Raw genomic sequence first — 21,943 nt, 5'->3', positions numbered from 1 at the left:
TGAAGCTACTTTGGAAAAACCTAAATATTGTTTTTAGCTCACCTGGCCCGAAGGGCCAAGTGAGCTTTTCCCATCACTTTGCGTCCGGCGTCCGGCGTCCGTCGTCCGTCGTCGTTAACTTTTACAAAAATCTTCTCCTCTGAAACTACCAAGCCAAATTTTACCAAACTTGGCCACAATCATCATTGGGGTATCTAGTTTAAAAAATGTGTCCGGTGACCCGGCCAACCTACCAAGATGGCCGCAATGGCTAAAAATAGAACATAGGGGTAAAATTGTTCATCAGGTCAAGATCTATCTGCCCTGAAATTTTCAGATGAATCGGACAACCCGTTGTTGGGTTGCTGCCCCTGAATTGGTAATTTTATGGAAATTTTACTGTTTTGGTTTATTATCTTGAATATTATTATAGATAGAGATAAACTGTAAACAGCAATAATGTTCAGCAAAGTAAGATTTACAAATAAGTCAACATGACCAAAATGGTCAGTTGACCCCTTTAGGAGTTATTGCCCTTTATAGTCAATTTTTTACCATTTTTTGTAAATCTTAGTAATCTTTTACAAAAATCTTCTCCTCTGAAACTGCTGAGCCAAATTAATCCACACTTGGCCACACTCATCATTGGGGTATGTAGTTTAAAAGATGTGTCCGGTGACCCGGTCAACCAACCAAGATGGCCGCCATGGCTTAAAATAGAACATAGGGGTAAAATGCAGTTTTTGGCTTATAACTCAAAAACCAAAGCATTTAGAGCAAATCTAACATGGGTTAACTTGTTTATCAGGTCAACATCTATTTGCCCTTAAATTTTTAGATATATAGGACAACCCGTTGATGGGTTGCTGCCCCTGAATTTGTAATTTTATGGAAATTTTACTGTTTTAGGTTATTATCTTGAATATTATTATAGATAGAAATAAACTGTAAACAGCAATAATGTTCAGCAAAGTAAGATTTACAAATAAGTCAACATCACTGAAATGGTCAGTTGACCCCTTTAGGAGTTATTGCCCTTTATAGTCAATTTTTTACAATTTTTCGTAAATCTTAGTAATCTTTTACAAAAAATCTTCTCCTCTGAAACTACTGGGTTAAATAATCCAAACTTGGCCACAATCATTTTTGGGGTATTTAGTTTTAAAAATGTGTACGGTGACCCGGGCATCCAACCAAGATGGCCACCACGGCTAAAAATAGAACAATGGGGTAAAATGCAGTTGTTGGCTTATAACTCAAAAACCAAAGCATTTAGAGCAAATCTGACTTGAGTAAAATTCTTTATCAGGTCAAGATCTATCTGCCCTTAAAATTTCAGATGAATTGGACAACCCGTTGTTTAGTTGCTTCCCCTAAATTGGTAAGTTTAAGGAAATTTTGCTGTTTTTGGTTATTATCTTGAATACTATTATAGATAGAGATAACCTGTAAACAGCAATAATGTTCAGAAAAGTAAGATTTACAAATAAGTTAACATGACTGAAATGGTCAATTGACCCCCTAAGGAGTTATTGTCCTTTATAGTCAATTTTTAACAATTTTTATAAAATTTGTAAATTTTTACTATCATTTTCCACTGAAACTACTGGGCCAAGTTCATTATAGAATCGAGATAATTGTAAGCAGCAAAAATGTTCAGTAAAGTAAGATGTACAAACACCATCACCATCACCAAAATACAATTTTTTCATGAATCTATATGCTTCTTTTGTTTGATATTCATATATACCAAGGTGAGCGACACAGGCTCTTTAGAGCCTCTAGTTTTATTTTAACATCTCATGTACATTTTGTTTTTATTCAATGTCTCTTGCAGAACATCACACTTTAGCATCACATTTCAGCATATCTATCAACAAGTTAACGTACTATGTCACCATCCCACTTCAATGTGTTAAACAATGCACTTCAGTGTGGACCATCATACTTCACCGTGACCATTGCGGTTAGGAGTACCATCACAGTTTCGAGTCCATATATACATATATATAAGTTAAAAAAATAATTGATAATATCTATGCACACGTACCAAGAAATTGTGTTAAAGCTTATACCATAAGAACGTTTTGCGACAATCCTGGCAAGGACCGATAGTTCTGCATGGAAAATTGTTTTTGCATGTAAATATGAATGCCTACTGATATCCAATCTTTTAGAAAAATCAAATTTTTACAGAAGAGTATCCACCATGCACTTGCACTGCACTATTTTTAGATTAGTAGAAAGGAATTATATACAAATGGATGAAAATTATATATGCATGTAACTGTTATATCAATATAATATATTACAACAAACCAGTGTAGTGTATACTGATTTGTATCACTGCAATATAATAGTTATCACGGTGAGTTGTATTTCCTGTCATTTATTCATCATCCACGCAAAAATTTGTCTCAGAATTTTTTTTTATCTCTGTACATTAACCTCAGCTTCAGCATGTTCAGGTTTAGAGATGTGATTTTTTCTGTGACAAGTGCTTTTGACCATCCACAAGAACTTGCGGTCATCAGATGTTCAGTACTTCACAACTTAAAATTTCTTATCAGGTTATGAAACTTGACATGATAATTAGCTACTTCTATGGAACTAACCAACAACCTTCGGCATTCCAGGCAAACACAAGACAACTGTGACCATTTGGCATTCAAGGAAGAAAATGTACACTGATAGTTATTGCAACTTAGCTAGTTGTCATTGCTTTGCAAATCCACATTCGTCATTCGTCGTCGTCGACGTTACAAAAATATTCTCCTCTGAAACAACTAGGCGAAATTTAACCAAACTTGGCCACAATCATCTTTATGGTGTCTAATTAAAACAAAATGGGTCCTATGAACTTGACCGCCAACCAAGATGGCGGACATAACTTAAAATAGAACATAGGGGTAAAATGCAGTTTTTATGCCCTATCTACGATAGTAGAGGGGCATTATATTTTCTGGTCTGTGCGTCCTTCCTTTGTTCTTCCGTCTGTACCGCTTCAGGTTAAAGTTTCTGGTCAAGGTAGTTTTTGATGAAGTTGAAGTCCAATCAATTTGAAACTTAGTTCACATGTTCCCTATGATATGATCTTTCTAATTTTAATGCCAAATTAGAGTTTTACCCCAATTTTACGGTCCACTAAACATAGAAAATGATAATGCGAGTGGGGCATCTGTGTACTATGGATGCATTCTTGTTTGCTTATATATCTCAAACTAAAAGCATTTGGAGCAAATCTGATGTGGGTAAAAATGATTTTCAGGTTAAGATAGATATGCCCTGAAATTTTCTGACGAATCAGATAACTTGTTGTTGGGTTGCTGCCCCTGAATATATATGATTTTGATGAAATTTTGCAGTTTTTATGCCCCACCTACGATAGTAGAGGGGCATTATGTTTTCTGGTCTGTGCGTCCGTTCGTTCGTCCGTTCGTCCGTCCGTCCGTCCGTCTGTCCCGCTTCAGGTTAAAGTTTTTGGTCGAGGTAGTTTTTGATGAAGTTGAAGTCCAATCGACTTCAAACTTGGTACACATGTTCCCTATGATATGATCTTTCTAATTTTAATGCCAAATTAGAGATTTTACCCCAATTTCACGGTCCACTGAACATAGAAAATGATAGTGCGAGTGGGGCATTCGTGTACTGAGGACACATTCTTGTTGGTTATATCTTGAATATTATTATAGATAGATATAAACTGTAAACAGCAATAATGATCAACAAAGACAGATCTACAAATAAGTCAATTTGACCAAAATTGTCGATTGACCTATTAAGGAGTTATTGCCCTTTATATTAAATGTTTCATTAAAGAGTAGGTTCAGTAAGATTCCATTTTGGCCCTAAAATATAGCTGTTTTACAAAACAGTTCAAATGTAATCTTTCAACTATTAATTGGAAAGTAGAATACTTCTATTACATGAATAGGGGCTGTTTTTGACCATACACTGCACATGTATTGGGTACTAGCATCATTGAGTGCTAAATAAACAACTGAAATCTTCACAATTTTTAAACGTTTTTTTTCTGAAATGACAGTGGCAGCATTTGTGTTCATTCTTAATATTTAAATGTAAGTTGCATTTGATGATAACACATAGCATATATAAAGGAAAAACTGTTGCGATACCAGATAAATGAATGAATGAGTAATGTGAGCAATTTCATATAGCTATGAAATGACAAAAAAAAGTTGATAAAATGATTTGGACCATTATTAGACTATAGACAGACACGCTGAACCCATTATTTTTATGGCACATGCACACTCAATATAAAGACATGTCCTCCTACTCGAATTCATTGTACTATATCTGAACCATCTAGTATATTGTCTGAATACAGCTGTGTGCCTAGCGGATACTCATCAAATTAAAATCTAAAGTCTTTGTTTTGACCTGACCAGAAATCAAACCTGATCCTCCAAATGTGAGGCTAGCAGGATAACCACTACACAACTACATGAAATGGGATTTTAACTTCAGACATCACATTTAGCTAGTATACACAACGTCAAAAGACTAGCGCACTTCAGCGTACCCACCAATGCAGTTCAGCGTAGCTATCAACATGTTAATGTTACAATGTTTTCACAGCACTTCACCTCGGACCATCGCACTTCAGTGCGACCATCGTGGTTCAGAGTCCTACATATATATTGAAAACTACGTTCAAACCTATGATTGCATTGGATAAAAACCGCAATTTTTATATGTGTGCGTGTAAAACAAATTTCGTTGTAGAATGGTCTAAATACAGCACAAACAACATTTGCAAAAAGAGCAAAAAAGTGAAAAAGTATATTTAAACTAAATGCATTTGACTAACAGGTCGAACAACTGATGTTCTTTAACCCTGCTGACTGCCATTGGCGATTGCCAAATAAAATTGCGGTTTTTATCCAACGCAATCATAGGTTTGAAGTTTTGAACGTAGTTTTCAATTTAGATTTGTTTAGATTTGTTTATATATTTTCGTTTGGGCTTGTATCATATTTTCCCTCCGGTTTATATGATCCGTTCATCCTATTGACTCTTACAATTCAAGAGTCTTTCTAAAAATGGGAGTAAATTATATATGGCCTTCCAAATACCGTTTCGACCCCTAACATCACTGAAGAGACATTTATTGTCGAAATCCGGATCTGGTGCACAAAAAGAAAAAAAATATTGCCACCTTATGTTTGTGACATAACATCTTGGCCACTAGTTAATTGTTTTCTGTTTAGTATTAAAGTTATATTAAGATCCATTTTGTTACATCTTGTGATCAATTTTATTCGGCAATCGCCAAAGGCAGTCAGCAGGGTTAAAGAACATCAGTTGTTCGACCTGTTAGTCAAATGCGTTTTGTTTAAAAATACTTTTTTTCACTTTTTTGGTCTTTTGGAAAATGTTATATATATATTTTTATGAAGCCCAGGTGGTCGTGTGGTCTAGCGGAACGGCTACAGTGCAGGCAGTTTGGTGTCACGATATCTCAGTATCATGGGTTCGAATCCCGGCGAGGGAAGAACCAAAAATTTGCGAAAGCAAATTTACAGATCTAACATTGTTGGGTTGATGTTTAGACGAGTTGTATATATATCTTCATATATCCTTGATGACATTTGCATAGAAAATATTTACAAACTGAGCCTGAAATTGAACAAAAGATTTATTTTTAAATTTGGAGACTATCCACAACTGTAAATCGCGGCTAAAATACAAAAATGTGACGTTATAAAAGTTTTATGACCAGAGGGAAATTAAAATAAGAATATTCTATCATTTAAAACAATTTCCAGCCGTGTGTTCTTTCCTTATGTAAAACCCGTTAATAACGTCTTTTTCAAAGTCAGTTGCAGTACTATAAGCAACAATTGTCAAGCCATTAATCAATGAATTTAGTTATTTTACAGGTAATTGACACTATGGCCTTACATTTACCACCAGAAAAACTTATTCCTAACCTGGTAAGTAAATATCTAACAATAATATTTAGTCGCATCAAAGATATTGCCATGTACTATTTCTCTTGAAGATATCACATATTTAGTTTAGGTGCAATGTTCCTGATAGACCAATTGCATCTGTCACCAAGAGCCAATGCACGTCGAGTTTAAGGGGGACTATCGAACATGCACAGCCCAAGGCACAGGGGGTCAGTCTTTCGCAAGACTTAAGCAATGGCAGGCAAAACTATAAAGCAAGCAGCAAGTTGTAACAAATTTATATAGTAACAGGTCCAAATAATAATAATGATGCCAAATCAATTTACAAATAAATAAAGTCCAAATGTTCCAAATAATAAAGTCACTAATTTCACTAATCCAATTCACAGTTTAAAGTTTAAGTCCAAAATGTTCCAAATATTCTAAGTTGAAGTTGTCTGGCTGAACGATAACAGTTGTGTTGAGCTGTCTTTTGAGTACGGGTTTTTCCTGAGTAGCTGAGCCTGGTTGGCCTTTGAAGCACTCCTATCTGGATCACACCGACGAGACTACACTGGTAACTACATCATGACTACATTGTGACTACATCGTGACTTCAATGATTTCAAAAAGTTGACTGTACAATTTATAGTACATCTAGTAAGAGCTCAAATTATGACGAGTATTACTAACTATAAATTTATGTAATTTGAGTAATCACAATTTACTACAAAACTGTCAAAGGTAAAATATAATAAAAGTGTCAATTTAATTAAGCCAATTAAAAGATGAATCTAATTATAATACTTTTGCCATTAGAAATTAGTGACATGCTGACAGAACAAAATTTACCTGACATAATAATTTTACAATTTTCCTTTTAATAAAATCAAAATAAAATGTTTTCAAAAAATGACATAAAAAACTTTAAATACAAAAACTACCCTATAACATATCTCCCATACGGATATTTATATAGTTTATTTTTTCACGTCGTTGAAGTTGGAGACATATATTTTGTCTTTGATTCATTAGTTACATTGGTTCTTATCTATATTTTTTTAAGGTAAAGAAGGGTGTTACTTAAAAAAAGTTCAAAGGGAAATCATTTTGGAACACAAAGAAATTCTATGTCAATTATGAAATATTTCTTAAGAATTGTAAAACATGGGCATTTAGTAGAAAATACTATGTGCTAAAACAGCTGATCATCAAATAGTCTTAGCCTTATTAAGAACTTGAAAACAAATAACAAAAGAAAGAATGCTTTTTACTGATTAATATAAGCCTTGTTAATAATAATTTGGAAATAAAAGAAAAAAGTAATTGTGTACTGATTGATATTTAAATATGACCACTAACAAATTTTTTTGAGTACAAGTTCATGGTTCTCTATAAAACTTTAGCACAAGGTTCGATATCACTAAATGATGGTAAGAATAGTTTTTGGGACTTTTGTCAGTTTGTCTAAATAGTTTTGCAGGCAAGAACTTTAGTGTAAGTGTTTGGATGTGTTAGAAAATATAGTACAAGGTTCCTTTCCAAATTAGGAGATCGGGATTGATTTGAAGGTTATTGTCTTAGTGGATTTGTAATTTCAGGAAATCTTTGGAGCTGTATATTTAATATTTAATGTTGTTACTGATGACATAATGGAGGTCAAGAGATATTGATGATTTTCTCTTTCACTGTTAAGGAATTGTTCTTGAAAGATTGAAAATTTGTGTTTCTAGTCATGTCCGTGTTTCAACTCTTGAACTGTTTAACCATAGCTTTTCAAATATAAATATGTTATATTAATTGGAACCTTTAATTTCGTTGTTAGAATGCTAAAATATTTACATGTTTATAATCATTAATAGTTCAAAGTAATTTATGGTTTCCATACATATGAGGTCATTAAAACACATACCCCCTCTAGGTGTAAACATTAATAGAATTTAAAAATAGATTGACAGACTTGGATAGAAGATACATTAGTTGTGTTTAAACTATAATTTAACAAATTAAATTTCCTTATAAAAGTACATTAGAACATGTAAACTACAGAATAACAAAGGACACTTCCCATGAATTTAATACGACAGTACACCAGGACACATCACTAGAACTGTGCGTCACACAAATGTATCAACCCATCAAAAAGTGACATATTTTTTGACATTTTGTTTTATTCTAACACATATAAATTTCTGAAATAGAAAATATAATTTGTTTTTAGTTTTAAATGGTGTTATTTTATATATTTTCTAACCATGACAAGAATATTAAAATGTATTGGGTTTGTAATGGTGTAATTAAAATATCATTTGTATTTATAATCAGATTTTCATAGGAAAATTTTACTCAGTAATTGATTTGGGATATATGGCCTGAGAGGGTGTAAGCTGCTAAACAGTGTCTGTTCAATAACATGAAAATGCTTTGATGATGTTTTTATACGACCACAAGTATACTGGTATGACGTTGGTGTCGTCGTTGTCCGAAGGCACATTAGTTTTCGCACTATAACTTTAGTTTAAGTAAGTAGAAATATATGAAATTTAAACCCAAGGTTTATGACCACAAAAAGAAGGTTGGGATTGATTTTGGGAGTTTTGGTCCCAACAGTATATGAATTAAGGTCCAAAAAAGGGCCCAAATAAGCACTTCTCTTGGTTTTTGCATATTTACTTTAGTATAAGTAAATAGAAATCTATGAAATTTAAACACAAGGTTTTCTAATTTTCTTATCCCAGGCATAGATTACCTTAGCCGTATTTGGCGCAACTTTTTGGAATTTTGGATCCTCAATGCTCTTCAACTTTGTACTTGTTTGGCTTTATAAATATTTTGATATGAGCGTCACTGATGAGTCTTATGTAGACGAAATGTTCGTCTGGCGTACTAAATTATAATCCTGGTACCTTTGATAACTATTTACACCACTTGGTCGATGCAACTGCTGGTGGACGTTTTGTCAACGAGGGTATCACCAGCCCAGTAGTCAACACTTCGGTGTTGACATGAATATCAATAATGTGGTCATTTCCTGTTTTCAAAAGTTTGAATTTTCCGAAAAACTAAGGATTTTCTTATCCCAGGCATAGATTACCTTAGCCGTATTTTTTACAACTTTTTGGAATTTTGGATCCTCAATGCTCTTCAACTTTGTACTTGTTTGGCTTTTGCTATGAGTGTCACTGATGAGTCTTATGTAGACGAAACGCGCGTCTGGCGTACTAAATTATAATCCTGGTTCCTTCGATAACTATTATGAACACAAAAGGAAGGTTGGGATTGATTTTGGGAGTGTAAGTCCCAACAGTTTAGGAATTAGGGGCCAAAAAGGGGCCAAAATAAGCATTTTTCTTGGTTTTTGCACTATAACTTTAGTATTAGAAAATAGAAATCTATGAAATTTAAACACAAGGTTTATGACCATAAAAGGAAGGTTGGGATTGATTTTGGGAGTTTTGGTTCCAACAGTTTAGGAATTGGGGGCCAAAAGGGTCCAAAACTAAACTTTGTTTAATTTCATCAAAAATTGAATAATTGGGGTTCTTTGATATACCGAATCTAACTGTGTATGCAGATTCTTAATTTTTGGTCCCGTTTTAAAAAAATACACGATGGTCTTGATGTATAGATTCTGCGTACTGATGTTGTTTATCATTTTAACAACGTGTTTTATAGTTCTTTCATTTGTCTTTGTTCTATTATTAATATTACTTTTACTGTTGAATGGTTTGATGTGATATTCGTTTGACGTGGCTCGGTACTTATACATCTCGTCAATGTGTTTGTATTGGCTTTAATTTTTTGGTGGTTTGTTTTGTATATGCGACTTTTTGTATTTCTTTTGTTCTTATAACGTGACTCTGTACTTTAAAAGATCCCTTCAGTATGATATTGTTCTATTATATGTCATTATGATATATTTCTATTATGAATTACTATATACGTTGAACCATAAACGTCAAAAACATTCAATCGCGTAGTGGAATTAACTTTTTGTGGATTCTTTTTAACTGGAAAATTAAATGAGTGTTGGAACAATACGAAATTTGATTATAATTTTACAAAATCAATTCTGCTGCTGAGGTATCACATGAGATGACGTATTAGGTCAGGTGATGTCAGGTTTGAAAGATGCCGATGAATGTGTTAAGATAAGTACTCTGGGTGGGTATCGGGTGGGCATGTGATACCTCAGCAGCAGAATTGATTTTGTAAAATTATAATCAAATTTCGTATTGTTCCAACACTCATTTAATTTTCCAATTTTACAAAATCAATGCTGCTGAAGTATCCCATGAGATTTTAGAGCAACACATGAATTGGCAACAGAACCAATTAACCACGAAAGCTCGGTACACCAACAAAGATTACGTGTCCATGAATATATCTGAAAGTCCTAAGAGAACAATTACCTATCTCAAAGACTGTATACCACACAACAAATTTTTGTTTGAAGATTCTAAATTAAACAGAAATCATATATGTTAACTATTTATCTAATAATAAAAGAAACGCATTTACAACATGCAATCACATAGTAAAGTAATAGATAAATCTAATGATCATGACAAAGATAGTTATCAAGAAGTGTTTTACTCAAACCCTTATTTTTGTTATTGTCTACTATAGGTTTGTCATAAAACTTTCTAAAAGTTGATTCTTTTTTCCAACCAGCTGATTTCATTATAACGTCTATCGAAATCCCTGCTTTTTTTAGCAGATGAAGTTGCAGCTGATCTAACACTATGCGGCTTAAACAAGTTAATATCTAATCCTGCAAGTTTCATTGTTAATTTAATCCATCTGCTAATCGTGTTTTTAAACACAGGTTTATGTGGTTTCATAGTCATAATAAATAACTTAGTATATTGTCCTCTTAATGATTGAGTTCTTTTAATGTATTCATTAAATGTATCCACAACACATAAAGATTTGTCTTTGATATATGCTGGTAAATGTATGTCTGCCAGATGGCTACCTGGTTTAGAAGTTTTGATTAATTTTGTCACTTTTATAATTAGTTCATCTGTATTTACAGTACAATCATTGATATCCATCAAATGTAAAGTTTGTGTTCTCTGAGCTGTTAATAAACTTAGTATCATTGTTAATTTTAACGTAAGATTTTTCAAAGTCAACATATTTACAGGTGATAGAGTACATAAGAACTTCAACGTCCCATCAACGTCCCATGTTACTTCATATCTTGGTAAAGTTGGTCTTTTATTATATACACCTTTCATAAAACGACAAATTAAAGGATCATTACCAATAGGATTTTCTTTCCCACAATCCAACACTGATGATAAAATTGATAGAGATCCGATTGACCGGAAGTATCATTGTTTTCATCTCGTGATGTACGAGAAATGTTCTCTATGTTTACATCTCGCGAGGTGCGATATTTCACGCTCTTTGCACTTGAGCTATGTGGAATCATATGTCCATCATTATAAACTCCGCCCTCTTCGTCAACGAGAACGTTTTCAATCATTCCTGGCACTAAAAAGTTCCCAGTGTCAGTTTCAATCATAACTATTTGTTCTTTTGATGAGCTGAGCTCAGATGAACTATGTTTACGGGTTATACCGGCTGAGCCGTGTTGAGCAAACCCATTATTGTCACTGTCCGAACAATTGGACGCCATGTTGACCACTCGGGTCGAACAGAAAACTCTGAGAGTGTAATAAAGTGTTATTATCTAAATTTTTGCAATAAATGCAATGCCAACGTTTGATAAATATTCAAAATTAGTTCTTCAACAAGTTACATGTATCCATAAACTCTCCAACAATCGCAAATCACACTTTATCCCTTTCACTTACAAAAAACAATCCGCCTCTTTCATTGACCTAAATACGCACTGACATCACCTGACCTAATACGTCATCTCATGGGATACTTCAGCAGCATTGATTTTGTAAAATTCTATATATAACTTTTGGACTAGTTTAAATCTCGGTCTATTTCTGAAATTTATTCTTACATACTTTTGATTTTTAACCCTGTATGCTAACATTGCCTATGTAAAATTTTAAAATCGTTTGTATGCACATTGAACGACAAATTTATGTGACGTATACAATTTTCTGACGTCAGACACTCAAATCAATGAATGTGTTCGTAGATAGTAGATGTTTTTGTGTTCTGTTAGATTGTTCCTTTTAAAATTGTTATACGATGATGACTGATGTACCCATATTTTGACTATTTTATTTATTGTGTCTTTATTTAACGCATCAATGTAAATATAACGGAATTTGATGAGACTGTCATTAAAGTTAGAGGGTTAGCGCTATAGAACCAGGTTTAATCCACCATTTTCTACATTTGAAAATGCCTGTACCAAGTCAGAAATATGACAGTTCTTGTCCTTTCGTTTTTGATGTGTTTTGTTATTTGATTTTGCCATGTGATAATGGACTTTCCGAATTGATTTTCTTCTAAGTTCAGTATGTTATTGATTTTACTTTTTAAGGTCCAAAGGGTCCAAAATTGAACTAAGTTTGATTTTAACAAAATTTTAATTCTTTGGGTTCTTTGATATGCTGAATCTTAATATGTACTTAGATTTTTGAGTATGGGCCCAGTTTTCAAGTTGGTCCAAATCGGGGTCCATAATTAAACTTTGTTTGATATCAACAAAAATTAAATCCTTGGGGTTCTTTGATATGCTGAATCTAAACATGTACTTAGATTTTTGATTATGGGTCCAGTTTTCAAGTTGGTCCAAATCAGGGTCCTAAATTAAACTTTGTTTGATTTCATTAAAAAAGGAATTCTTGGGGTTCTTTGATATGTTGAATCTAAACATGTATTAATTTTTGCTTACGGGTCCAGTTTCCAAGTTGGTCCAAATCGTGGTCCATAATTAAACTTTGTTTGATATCAACAAAAATTAAATCCTTGGGGTTCTTTGATATGCTAAATCTAAACATGTATTTAGATTTTTGATTATAGGCCCAGTTTTCAAGTTGGTCCAAATTGGGGTCCAAAATTAATCTTTGTTTGATTTCAACAAAAATTGAATATATTGGGTTCTTTGATACATGCTGAATCTAACCATGTATTTAGATTTTTGATTATAGGCCCAGTTTTCAAGTTTGTCCAAATCGGGGTCCAAAATTAAACTTTGTTTGATTTCAACAAAAAATGAATATATGGGGTTCTTTGACATATGCTGAATCTAACAATGTATTTAGATTTATGATATTTGGGCCCGGTTATCAAATTGGTCCACATTGAGGTTTAAAGGGTCCAAAATTGAACTTTATTTGATTTCATCAAAAATTGAATTCTTGTGGGTTCTTTGATATGCTGAATCTAACCATGTATTTAGATTTTGGATATTGGACCATAATAGGCAAATGTGCAATTTAACATTTTTGAGTTTTTATGTTTAAGTTCTTAGACCACATCCATTCTGTGTCAGAAACCTATGTTGTGTCAACTATTTAATCACAATCCAAATTCAGAGCTGTATCAAGCTTGAATGTTGTGACCATACTTGCCCCAACTGTTCAGGGTTCGAGCTGTGCGGTCATATAAAGCTGCGCCCTGCAGAGCATCTGGTTCATATTTATTTATGTTGTTTCCTGTGACTAAATTAAGGTCAAGTTCAAATTTTCATGATTTTAACCTAACTCCTTATGGAGTTCTCAGACTTTTTAATATTCAATCGTGGTATATATTTGAAATGTAATTGAGTTATTTCTCTGAACAGAAATGGTTGATTATATATACATAAAGTTTGATTACACTAAGTGTGTTTAGATGAGTTTCTCCTGTTATCCATGTTATCAGATTATGACGGAGCATATTGTAAATTTCTCATCACAGTTATAATTAGAGTGACAGATTTATTCGAAAATTTTCTGTTTCCTTATATATTATAAATATTGTTTAAGGAATGACTGTAACATTTATTCTGCTTTGAAGAAATAACATAAAAAAATGTGGTGCACACTGAATAACGTGTGTAGCGGGTTATTTAACAGTGTGCACCACATTTTTATGTTATTTCAAATAGACTGACAAAATATTACAGTCATTTCTTATAATTTAATTCTAAATTCCATTTTAAACCGGCATAAAAAATGAAAAAACATTGATGGTTACATGACAAAATTGTGTCTATGATATGATAAATCAAAACGACGTCAGCCAATCAGAAGACGTGTTACATCCAAAATTAAATTATAAATATATGTTTAAATATTGTTAAGAGTGGTTTAGTGTATAAAACCAGGTTCAATCCACCATTTTCTACAATTGAAAATGCCTGTACCATGTCAGCAATATAAGAGTTGTTGTCCATTCTTTTGATGTGTTTTATCATTTTTTTGTTACTTTACTAAAACAAAATATATATATATATATTTTTATAAAATGAACTCGTTTTAAACACAAAGCTTTTATTGTCTATTAATGAACTTTATAAATAAGTATTAAGTTATTATATAAATTCTATAAACATAAGTTTATTCATATAAAACACAAATTTTCTGATCTTTGGTTGGGTTGTTGTCTCTTTGACACATCCCCCATGTCCATTCTCAATTTTATATATTTAGATTTCTAATTTTGGGCCCAGTTTTTAAGTCAATTGATATCAGGGTCCAAAATTAAACTTGTGAATAATTTCATCAAAAATTTAATTCTTGGGGTTCTTTGATATGCTGATTCTAACAATGTTTTAGTGGTGAAATCGTATCTAATTTTAGAGAATATAGTCATCACTGGTTGTTGTTATACCCTACACAACGAAGTTGCGGAGGGTATAATGTTTTTGACCCGTCAGTCCGTCATTCCTGTTTCTTGTCATCGCAACTCCTCTGAAACCACACAAAAGAATTTCACAAAACCTTTTAGATAATAAAAGGACATAATATGTAGATGTGCATATCGACAGAAAATTATGATTTAAATTTTTTTCTTGGAGTTGCGCCCCTTTGAACTTATTTGCTTTGATGTACTACTGCAACAGTTTGTCATCACAACTCCTCTGAAACCACTAAACAGAATTTCACGAAACCTTTTTGTCGAGCCATCGACTTTAGTCAAAAAAGCGAAACTAAGCGATCCTACATTCCGTCGACGTCAGCATCGTTGGCGTCAGCGGTGGCGTCCACAAATATTCACTGTGGTTAAAGTTTTTGAAATTTTAACAACTTTCTTAAACTATACTTGATTTCTACCAAACTTGAATAGAAGCTTGTTTATGATCATAAGATAGTAAATTTTGTAAAAATTTAATTCCATTTTTTCCGTATTTTACTGATAAATGGACTTAGTTTTTCTGCAGGGAAACATTACATCATTCTGTGGTTAAAGTTTTTTTATGATCAGAAGATAGTATCCAGAAATAAATTTTGTAAAAATAAAATTTCATTTTTGTCGAGCCTTCGACTTTAGTCGAAAAAGCGAGACCTAGCGATACTACATTCCGTCGGCGTCGGCGTCGTCGGCGTCGTCGTCGTCGGCGGCGTCCACAAAGTTTTAATAACTTTCTTAAACTATCCTTGAATTGTACGAAACTTGGACAGAAGCTTGTTTATGTTCATAAGATAGTATCCAGAAGTGAATTTTGTAAAAATAAAATTCCATTTTATTCGTATTTTACTTATAAATGGACTTAGTTTTTTCTACCAGGAAACATTACATTCACTCTGTGGTTAAAGTTTTTAAAATTTTAATAACTTTCTTAACCTATCCTGAAATTGTAAGAAAAAAAAACAGGAAACATTACATTCACTCTGTGGTTAAAGTTTTTAAAATTTTAATAACTTGCTTAAACTATCCTGAAATTGTAAGAAACTTGGCCAGAAGCTTGTTTATGATCAGAAGATAGTATCCAGAAGTAAATTTTGTAAAAATAAAATTCCATTTTTCCCGTATTTTACTTATAAATGAACTTAGTTTTTCTTCCAGTTAACATTACATACAGTCTGCAGTTAAAGTATTTAAAACATTTTTAAGATTCTTAAACTAGCCTGGATTTTTACCTAACTTGGACAGAAGCTTCTGACAATCAAAAGATAGTATCGTGAGGAATAAATTTATTGATTTTTTTCATCATTTTTGATGAGTGTTGATTAACAGCAAAAGTAGGCGAGACACTGGGTTCCGCGGAACCCTTACAAATTTTTTCTATATTTCACTTATAAATAGACTTAGTTTTTCTGCTGAGAAACATTACATTCACTCTGTGGTTAAAGTTTTTAGAATTTTAATTACTTTCTTAAACTATCCTGGGTTGATACCAAACATGGACAGAAGCTTGTTTATGATCATAAGATAGTATTCAGAAGTAAACTTAGTAAAAATATAAATCTATTTTTTCTGTATTTTACTTTCAAATGGACTTAGATTTTCTGCCAGGAAACAACATTTTCACTCTTTCATTTTAATTGTGGTTAAAGTTTTTAAAATTTTAATTACTTCCTTATACTATTTTGGATTTGTACCAAACTTGGACAGAAGCTTTTTTATAATCAAAAGCTAGTATCAAGATGAATATTTTTATTGATTTTTTTCCTCATTTTTGATGAGTCTGTGATTAACAGCAAAAGTAGGCGAGACACTGTGTTCCGCGGAACCCTTACAAATTTTTAGATAATGAGGACATAATATGTAGACAGAAAATTATGATTCAATTTTAATTCTAGGAGTTGCGCCCCTTTGAACTTATTTGCTTTAAAGTACTACTGCAAAAGTTTGTCATCGCAACTTCTCTGAAACCACACAGCAGAATTTCATGAATCTTTGTAGATAATAAGGACATACTACGTAGATGTGCATATCGACAGGAAATTACAATTCAATTTTTTTTCCAGGAGTTGCGCCCGTTTGAACTTATTTGCTTTAATGTACAACTGCAACAGTTCGTCATCGCAATTTCTCTGAAACAATACAACAGAGTTTCATAAAACCTTTTTAGCTCACCTGGCCTAAAAGGCCAATTGAGCTTTTCTCATCACTTGGCGTCCGTCGTCCGTCGTCGTCGTTAACTTTTACCAAAATCTTCTCCTCTGAAACTACTGGGCCAAATTAAACCAAACTTGGCCACAATCATCATTGGGGTATCTAGTTTAAAAAATGTGTCCGGTGACCCGGCCAACCATCCAAGATGTGGGCCATGGCTAAAAATAGAACATAGGGGTAAAATGCAGTTTTTGGCTTATAACTCAAAAACCAAAGCATTTAGAGCAAATCTGACATGGGGTAGAATTGTTAAACAGGTGAAGATCTATCTGCCCTGAAATTTTCAGATGAATCGGATAACCCGTTGTTGGGTTGCTGCCCCTGAATTAGTAATTTAAAGGAAATTTTACTGTTTTTGGTTATTATCTTGAATATTATTATAGATAGAGATAAACTATAAACAGCAATAATGTTCAGCAAAGTAAGATTTACAAATAAGTCAACTGACCGAAATGGTCAGTTGACCCCTTTAGGAGTTATTGCCCTTTATAGTAAATTTTTTACCATTTTTCGTAAATGTTAGTAATCTTTTACAAAAATCTTCTCCTCTGAAACTACTGGGCCAAATTAATCCAAACTTGGCCACAATCATCTTTTAAGTTAGTAGTTTGAAAAATGTGTCCGGTGACTCGGCCATCCAACCAAGATGGCCGCCATGGCTAAAAATAGAACATGGGGTAAAATGCAGTTTTTGGCTTATAACTCAAAACCCAAAGCATTTAGAGCAAATCTGATATGGGGTAAAATTGTTTATCAGGTCAACATTTATCTGCTCTGAAATTTTTAGATGAATCGGACAACCCGTTGTTGGGTTGCTGACCCTGAATTGTTAGTTTTAAGGAAATTTTGCTGTTTTTGGTCATTATCTTGAATATTATTATTGATAGAGATAAACTGTAAACAACAATAATGTTCAGCAAAGTAAGATTTACAAATAAGTCAACATGACCGAAATGGTCAATTGACCCCCTTATGAGTTATTGTTCTTTATAGTCAATTTTTAACAATTTTCATAAAATTTGTAAATTTTTACTAACATTTTCCACTGAAACTAATGGGCCAAGTTCATTGCAACTCCTCTGAAACCACACAACAGAATTTCATGAAACTTTGTAGATAATAACGACATATTATGTAGATGTGCATATTGACAGGAAATTACAATTCAATTTTTTTTTCTTATACAATTTTCTTGTTTTACTATTTCATTTCTCCAATGACAATGTGGGGACTTGGGGTATGTGAGCGTGCTCATTAAGGTTCTTTAATAATTATATGAATTTGATTTATTTTCTTTTGAACAGAAATGAGTATTTCATAAAAAATTGAATTCCTGAGGTTCTTTGATATGCTTATTCTAACAATGTACTTAGATTTTGGATATTGTACCATATAAATAAATAATGTCCAAATGCAAATTTTTCAGTTCTTTGACCACATTCTTTTTGGTTAACAAACCTATGCTGTGTCATATATTCAACCACAAACCCAATTCAGAGCTGTTTTAAGGTTAAATGTTATGTCCATACTTGCTCAATTTCAGGCTTTGGCCTCTGCAGGAAATTCCGTTTAGCTGTCACAGGTGGAGATTTATTTCCTTGAGGGTATCACATGCCCGGTAGTCAGCACTTTTTGTGCTGACATGAATTATCATTGATATGGTTATATTTATAAATTTATTTTTTACAAATTTTTGAATTTTTTGAAATACTAAGGCTTTTCTACCTCAGGCATAGATTACCTTAGCTGTATTTGGCAAAACTTTAAGGAATTTTGGTCCTAAATGCTCTTCAACTTCGTACTTTATTTGGCGTTTTTAACTGTTTGGGATTCGAGCGTCACTGATGAGTCTTTTGTAGACGAAACGCGCGTCTGGCGTATATACTAAATTTAGTCCTGGTATCTATGATGAGCTTATTTGACTGCCTCGTTTCTGAGCTGTCGTTTCTAACTATGTCAGTGCTTTTATGCATTAACTAATCTACATTATAAATATTCATAGTTAAAGATTGAAAAGCAAACTATTTTACAATATCCTCAGTCTATGATTTAAAGATTTAAAAATAGCTGCAATTGCTATTAAAAGTGAAACTTCCCTGACTGAGATGGAACCATAGTATTTGTTTAAAAAAAAGAGGGAATAAATGTCATTATGTTTCAGATGCAGTTGGTTGAACCTTTGATATCCAGTGAAAATCCATTGGTCAGGAGAGCATGTTTTTTATCTGTAGCAGTAGTAGCAGAAGGCTGTGCAGATTATATTATAAAAAAGTATGTACTGTTTAAAATCATTTATAAACTAGATGGCTTGTTTAAATCAATATTTCTAAATTAAAAACAAAATTGACACGAAATAGATAATTTATTTTAAAAATAGATGGCATGACACATCTTATTGTCTCGCCTGATTGCTATCCAACAGCAGCGGGAGAAACTATTTAGGTATAAAGTGTTAATTGTAAAATGATCATCAATTCAAAATGTACTAAAACGCTACTAAATAAGGTGCACACTAATTAGCAAACAAAACTGCTTGCAAAAAAATGTAAATTAAATATACAATTGTTTAGCTGATTATGCAGGTTGGGTTTTACTCATTGTTGAAGCCAGTACACTGACCTATAGTCGTTATCCTCTTATCATTTGATGTCACGAGGAGATATATATCATTGGCAATTGTACCACACATCATCTTATAATTGTAAATATAAATGTAGTCGCACTATCTTGGCATGAATAAATAGATGACTGTATAGGGTTCTGGATAGTTTTATTATTGTCGAGCCTTCGACTTTAGTCGAAAAAGCGAGACTAAGCGATCCTACATTCCGTCGTCGTCGGCGGCGTCCACAAATATTCACTCTGTGGTTAAAGTTTTTGAAATTTTAATAACTTTCTTAAACCATACTGGATTTCTACTAAACTTGGACAGAAGCTTGTTTATGATCATGAGATAGTATCCAGAAGTAAATTTTGTGAAAATAAAATTCCATTTATTCCGTATTTTACTTATAAATGGACTTAGTTTTTCTGCGGGAAAACATTACATACACTCTGTGGTTAAAGTTTTTAAAATTTAAATAACTTTCTTAAACTATCCTTGATTTCTACCAAACTTGGACAGAAGCTTATTTATGATCATAAGATAGTATCCAGAAGTAAATTTTGTGAAAATAAAATTCTATTTTTTCCGTATTTTACTTATAAATGCACTTAGTTTTTCTGCGGGAAAACATTACATAACTCTGTGGTTGTAGTTTTTAAAATTTTAATAACTTTCTTAAACTATCCTTGGTTTGTACCAAACTTGGACAGAAGCTTGTTTATGATCATAAGATAGTATCCAGAAGTAAATTTTGTAAAATGACAAATCATTTTTTTCCATATTTGACTTTAAATGGACTTTTTTTCTGCCAGGAAACAACACATTCACTCTGTGGTTAAATTTTTAAAAAAAATGATAACTTTCTTATTCTATTTTTTATTTGTACTAAACTAAGACAGATGCTTGTTTATGATCAAAAGCTGGTATCTAGAAGAAAATTTTGTTAATATTTTGTACCTGTGTATCTGTATTTTACTTATAAATGGACTTAGTTTTTCTTCCAGTTATTATAACATCCAGTCTGCAGTTAAAGTTTTTAAAACATTTATTAGATTCATAAACTATATGTAAACCTATGGAGCAGTCAATTGCAAGACTGCAACCTGCATAGGGGGTATTTTTTCATATGTTCACTGCAAGGAAGTAGCTCATGTGGACTTTTATGTGCCCAGAATGACCAAACATCATGATTTAAGGATGTACTAAGGTTAGGTTTTGGACTTGTGTCAAATGTTCAGACTCCTTGGTGTTTTTCCATACAATACAATGTAAAATATTTTGTCTTATAACACCCATTTATTTTTTCATATAAGACTTAATAGCCCATGAAAGGTCATTTACCAAAATTTAAGAAGATTCTCGATTTTCTTTGTTTTGTTTTGAGACCCAAATAATATCAATGCAAATATAATGTAAAAGTCCAAGTCAGCCTTTTTCCGCCATATTTTAAATCTCAAACATCACGAAAAGGAGGTCCATGACCTATCAATATTTTTGGCTTATCTTTATCCTTAATTGATGCTCTACCAGCTTATAGTATCAATTTTAATTTCTTTATTTCTTAATGTTTACCTTACCTCACCTAAGTACATCCTTAAGGACTTTTTAAGAGAAAAAAATCATGGGGTATCAAGTTACACTGAAAAAAACTGAAATTATGTAATAATTATGCTTCTTTATACTAGACACCATTCAAAAGTATAAACAGATATAAAGCACAACAGTTTGAGGCAAAGAGAGATTATGATGGTATTAAATACATTATTTTTAATTAAAAAGAACATAGAAAGACTTTTTCCTCTAGGAAATCTTCTTGTTGTGATGAAATTTTCAGTAGCACAGTTTTATTGAAAATCAGTGCAAAGTTGAAGAGACAGCTACTTATAAAAGTAATTTGTATGCCCCACCTACGATAGTAGAGGGGGATTATATTTTCTGGTCTGTGGCTCCGTTCGTCTGTCCATCTGTGCTTCCGTTCGTTCGTCCGTCTGTTCAGGTTAAAGTTTTTGGTCAAGGTAGTTTTCGATGAAGCTGAAGTCCAATCAACTTGACACTTAGTACACTTGTTGCTTATGATATGATCTTTCTAATTTTAAAGCCAAATTAGACTTTTGACCCCAATTTCACCGTCCACTGAACATAGAAAATGAAAGTGGGAGTTTCAGGTTAAAGTTTTTGGTCAAGGTAGTTTTTGATGAAGCTGAAGTCCAATCAACTTGAAACTTAGTACACTTGTTGCTTATGATATGATCTTTCTAATTTTAAAGCCAAATTAGACTTTTGACCCCAATTTCACCGTCCACTGAACATAGAAAATGAAAGTGGGAGTTTCAGGTTAAAGTTTTTGGTCAAGGTAGTTTTTGATGAAGCTGAAGTCCAATCAACTTGAAACTTAGTACACTTGTTGCTTATGATATGATCTTTCTAATTTTAAGCCAAATTAGACTTTTAACCCCAA

The 21,943-nt window shown here is 32.7% G+C and overlaps 1 protein-coding gene across 7 annotated transcripts in view; it reads left to right on the top strand.

Moving 5' to 3' along the window:
• LOC143079718 (importin-4-like) overlaps window positions 1–21,943 on the top strand; it is a 343,997-nt gene that overhangs the window by 167,549 nt on the left and 154,505 nt on the right. For 6 of the 7 annotated variants that reach the window (XM_076255254.1, XM_076255258.1, XM_076255257.1 and 3 more), the window contains 2 exons: window positions 5,886–5,939; window positions 19,042–19,151. In XM_076255254.1, the coding sequence (XP_076111369.1) occupies window positions 5,886–5,939; window positions 19,042–19,151 (164 nt within the window). The remainder of the gene's footprint in view (window positions 1–5,885; window positions 5,940–19,041; window positions 19,152–21,943) is intronic. The other variant, XM_076255256.1, reaches the window with a different exon arrangement.

This window comes from Mytilus galloprovincialis, chromosome 6 (assembly GCF_965363235.1).
Source record: "Mytilus galloprovincialis chromosome 6, xbMytGall1.hap1.1, whole genome shotgun sequence".
Lineage (NCBI taxonomy): Eukaryota > Metazoa > Mollusca > Bivalvia > Mytilida > Mytilidae > Mytilus > Mytilus galloprovincialis.
This window is presented reverse-complemented; position numbering and strand designations above follow the sequence as displayed.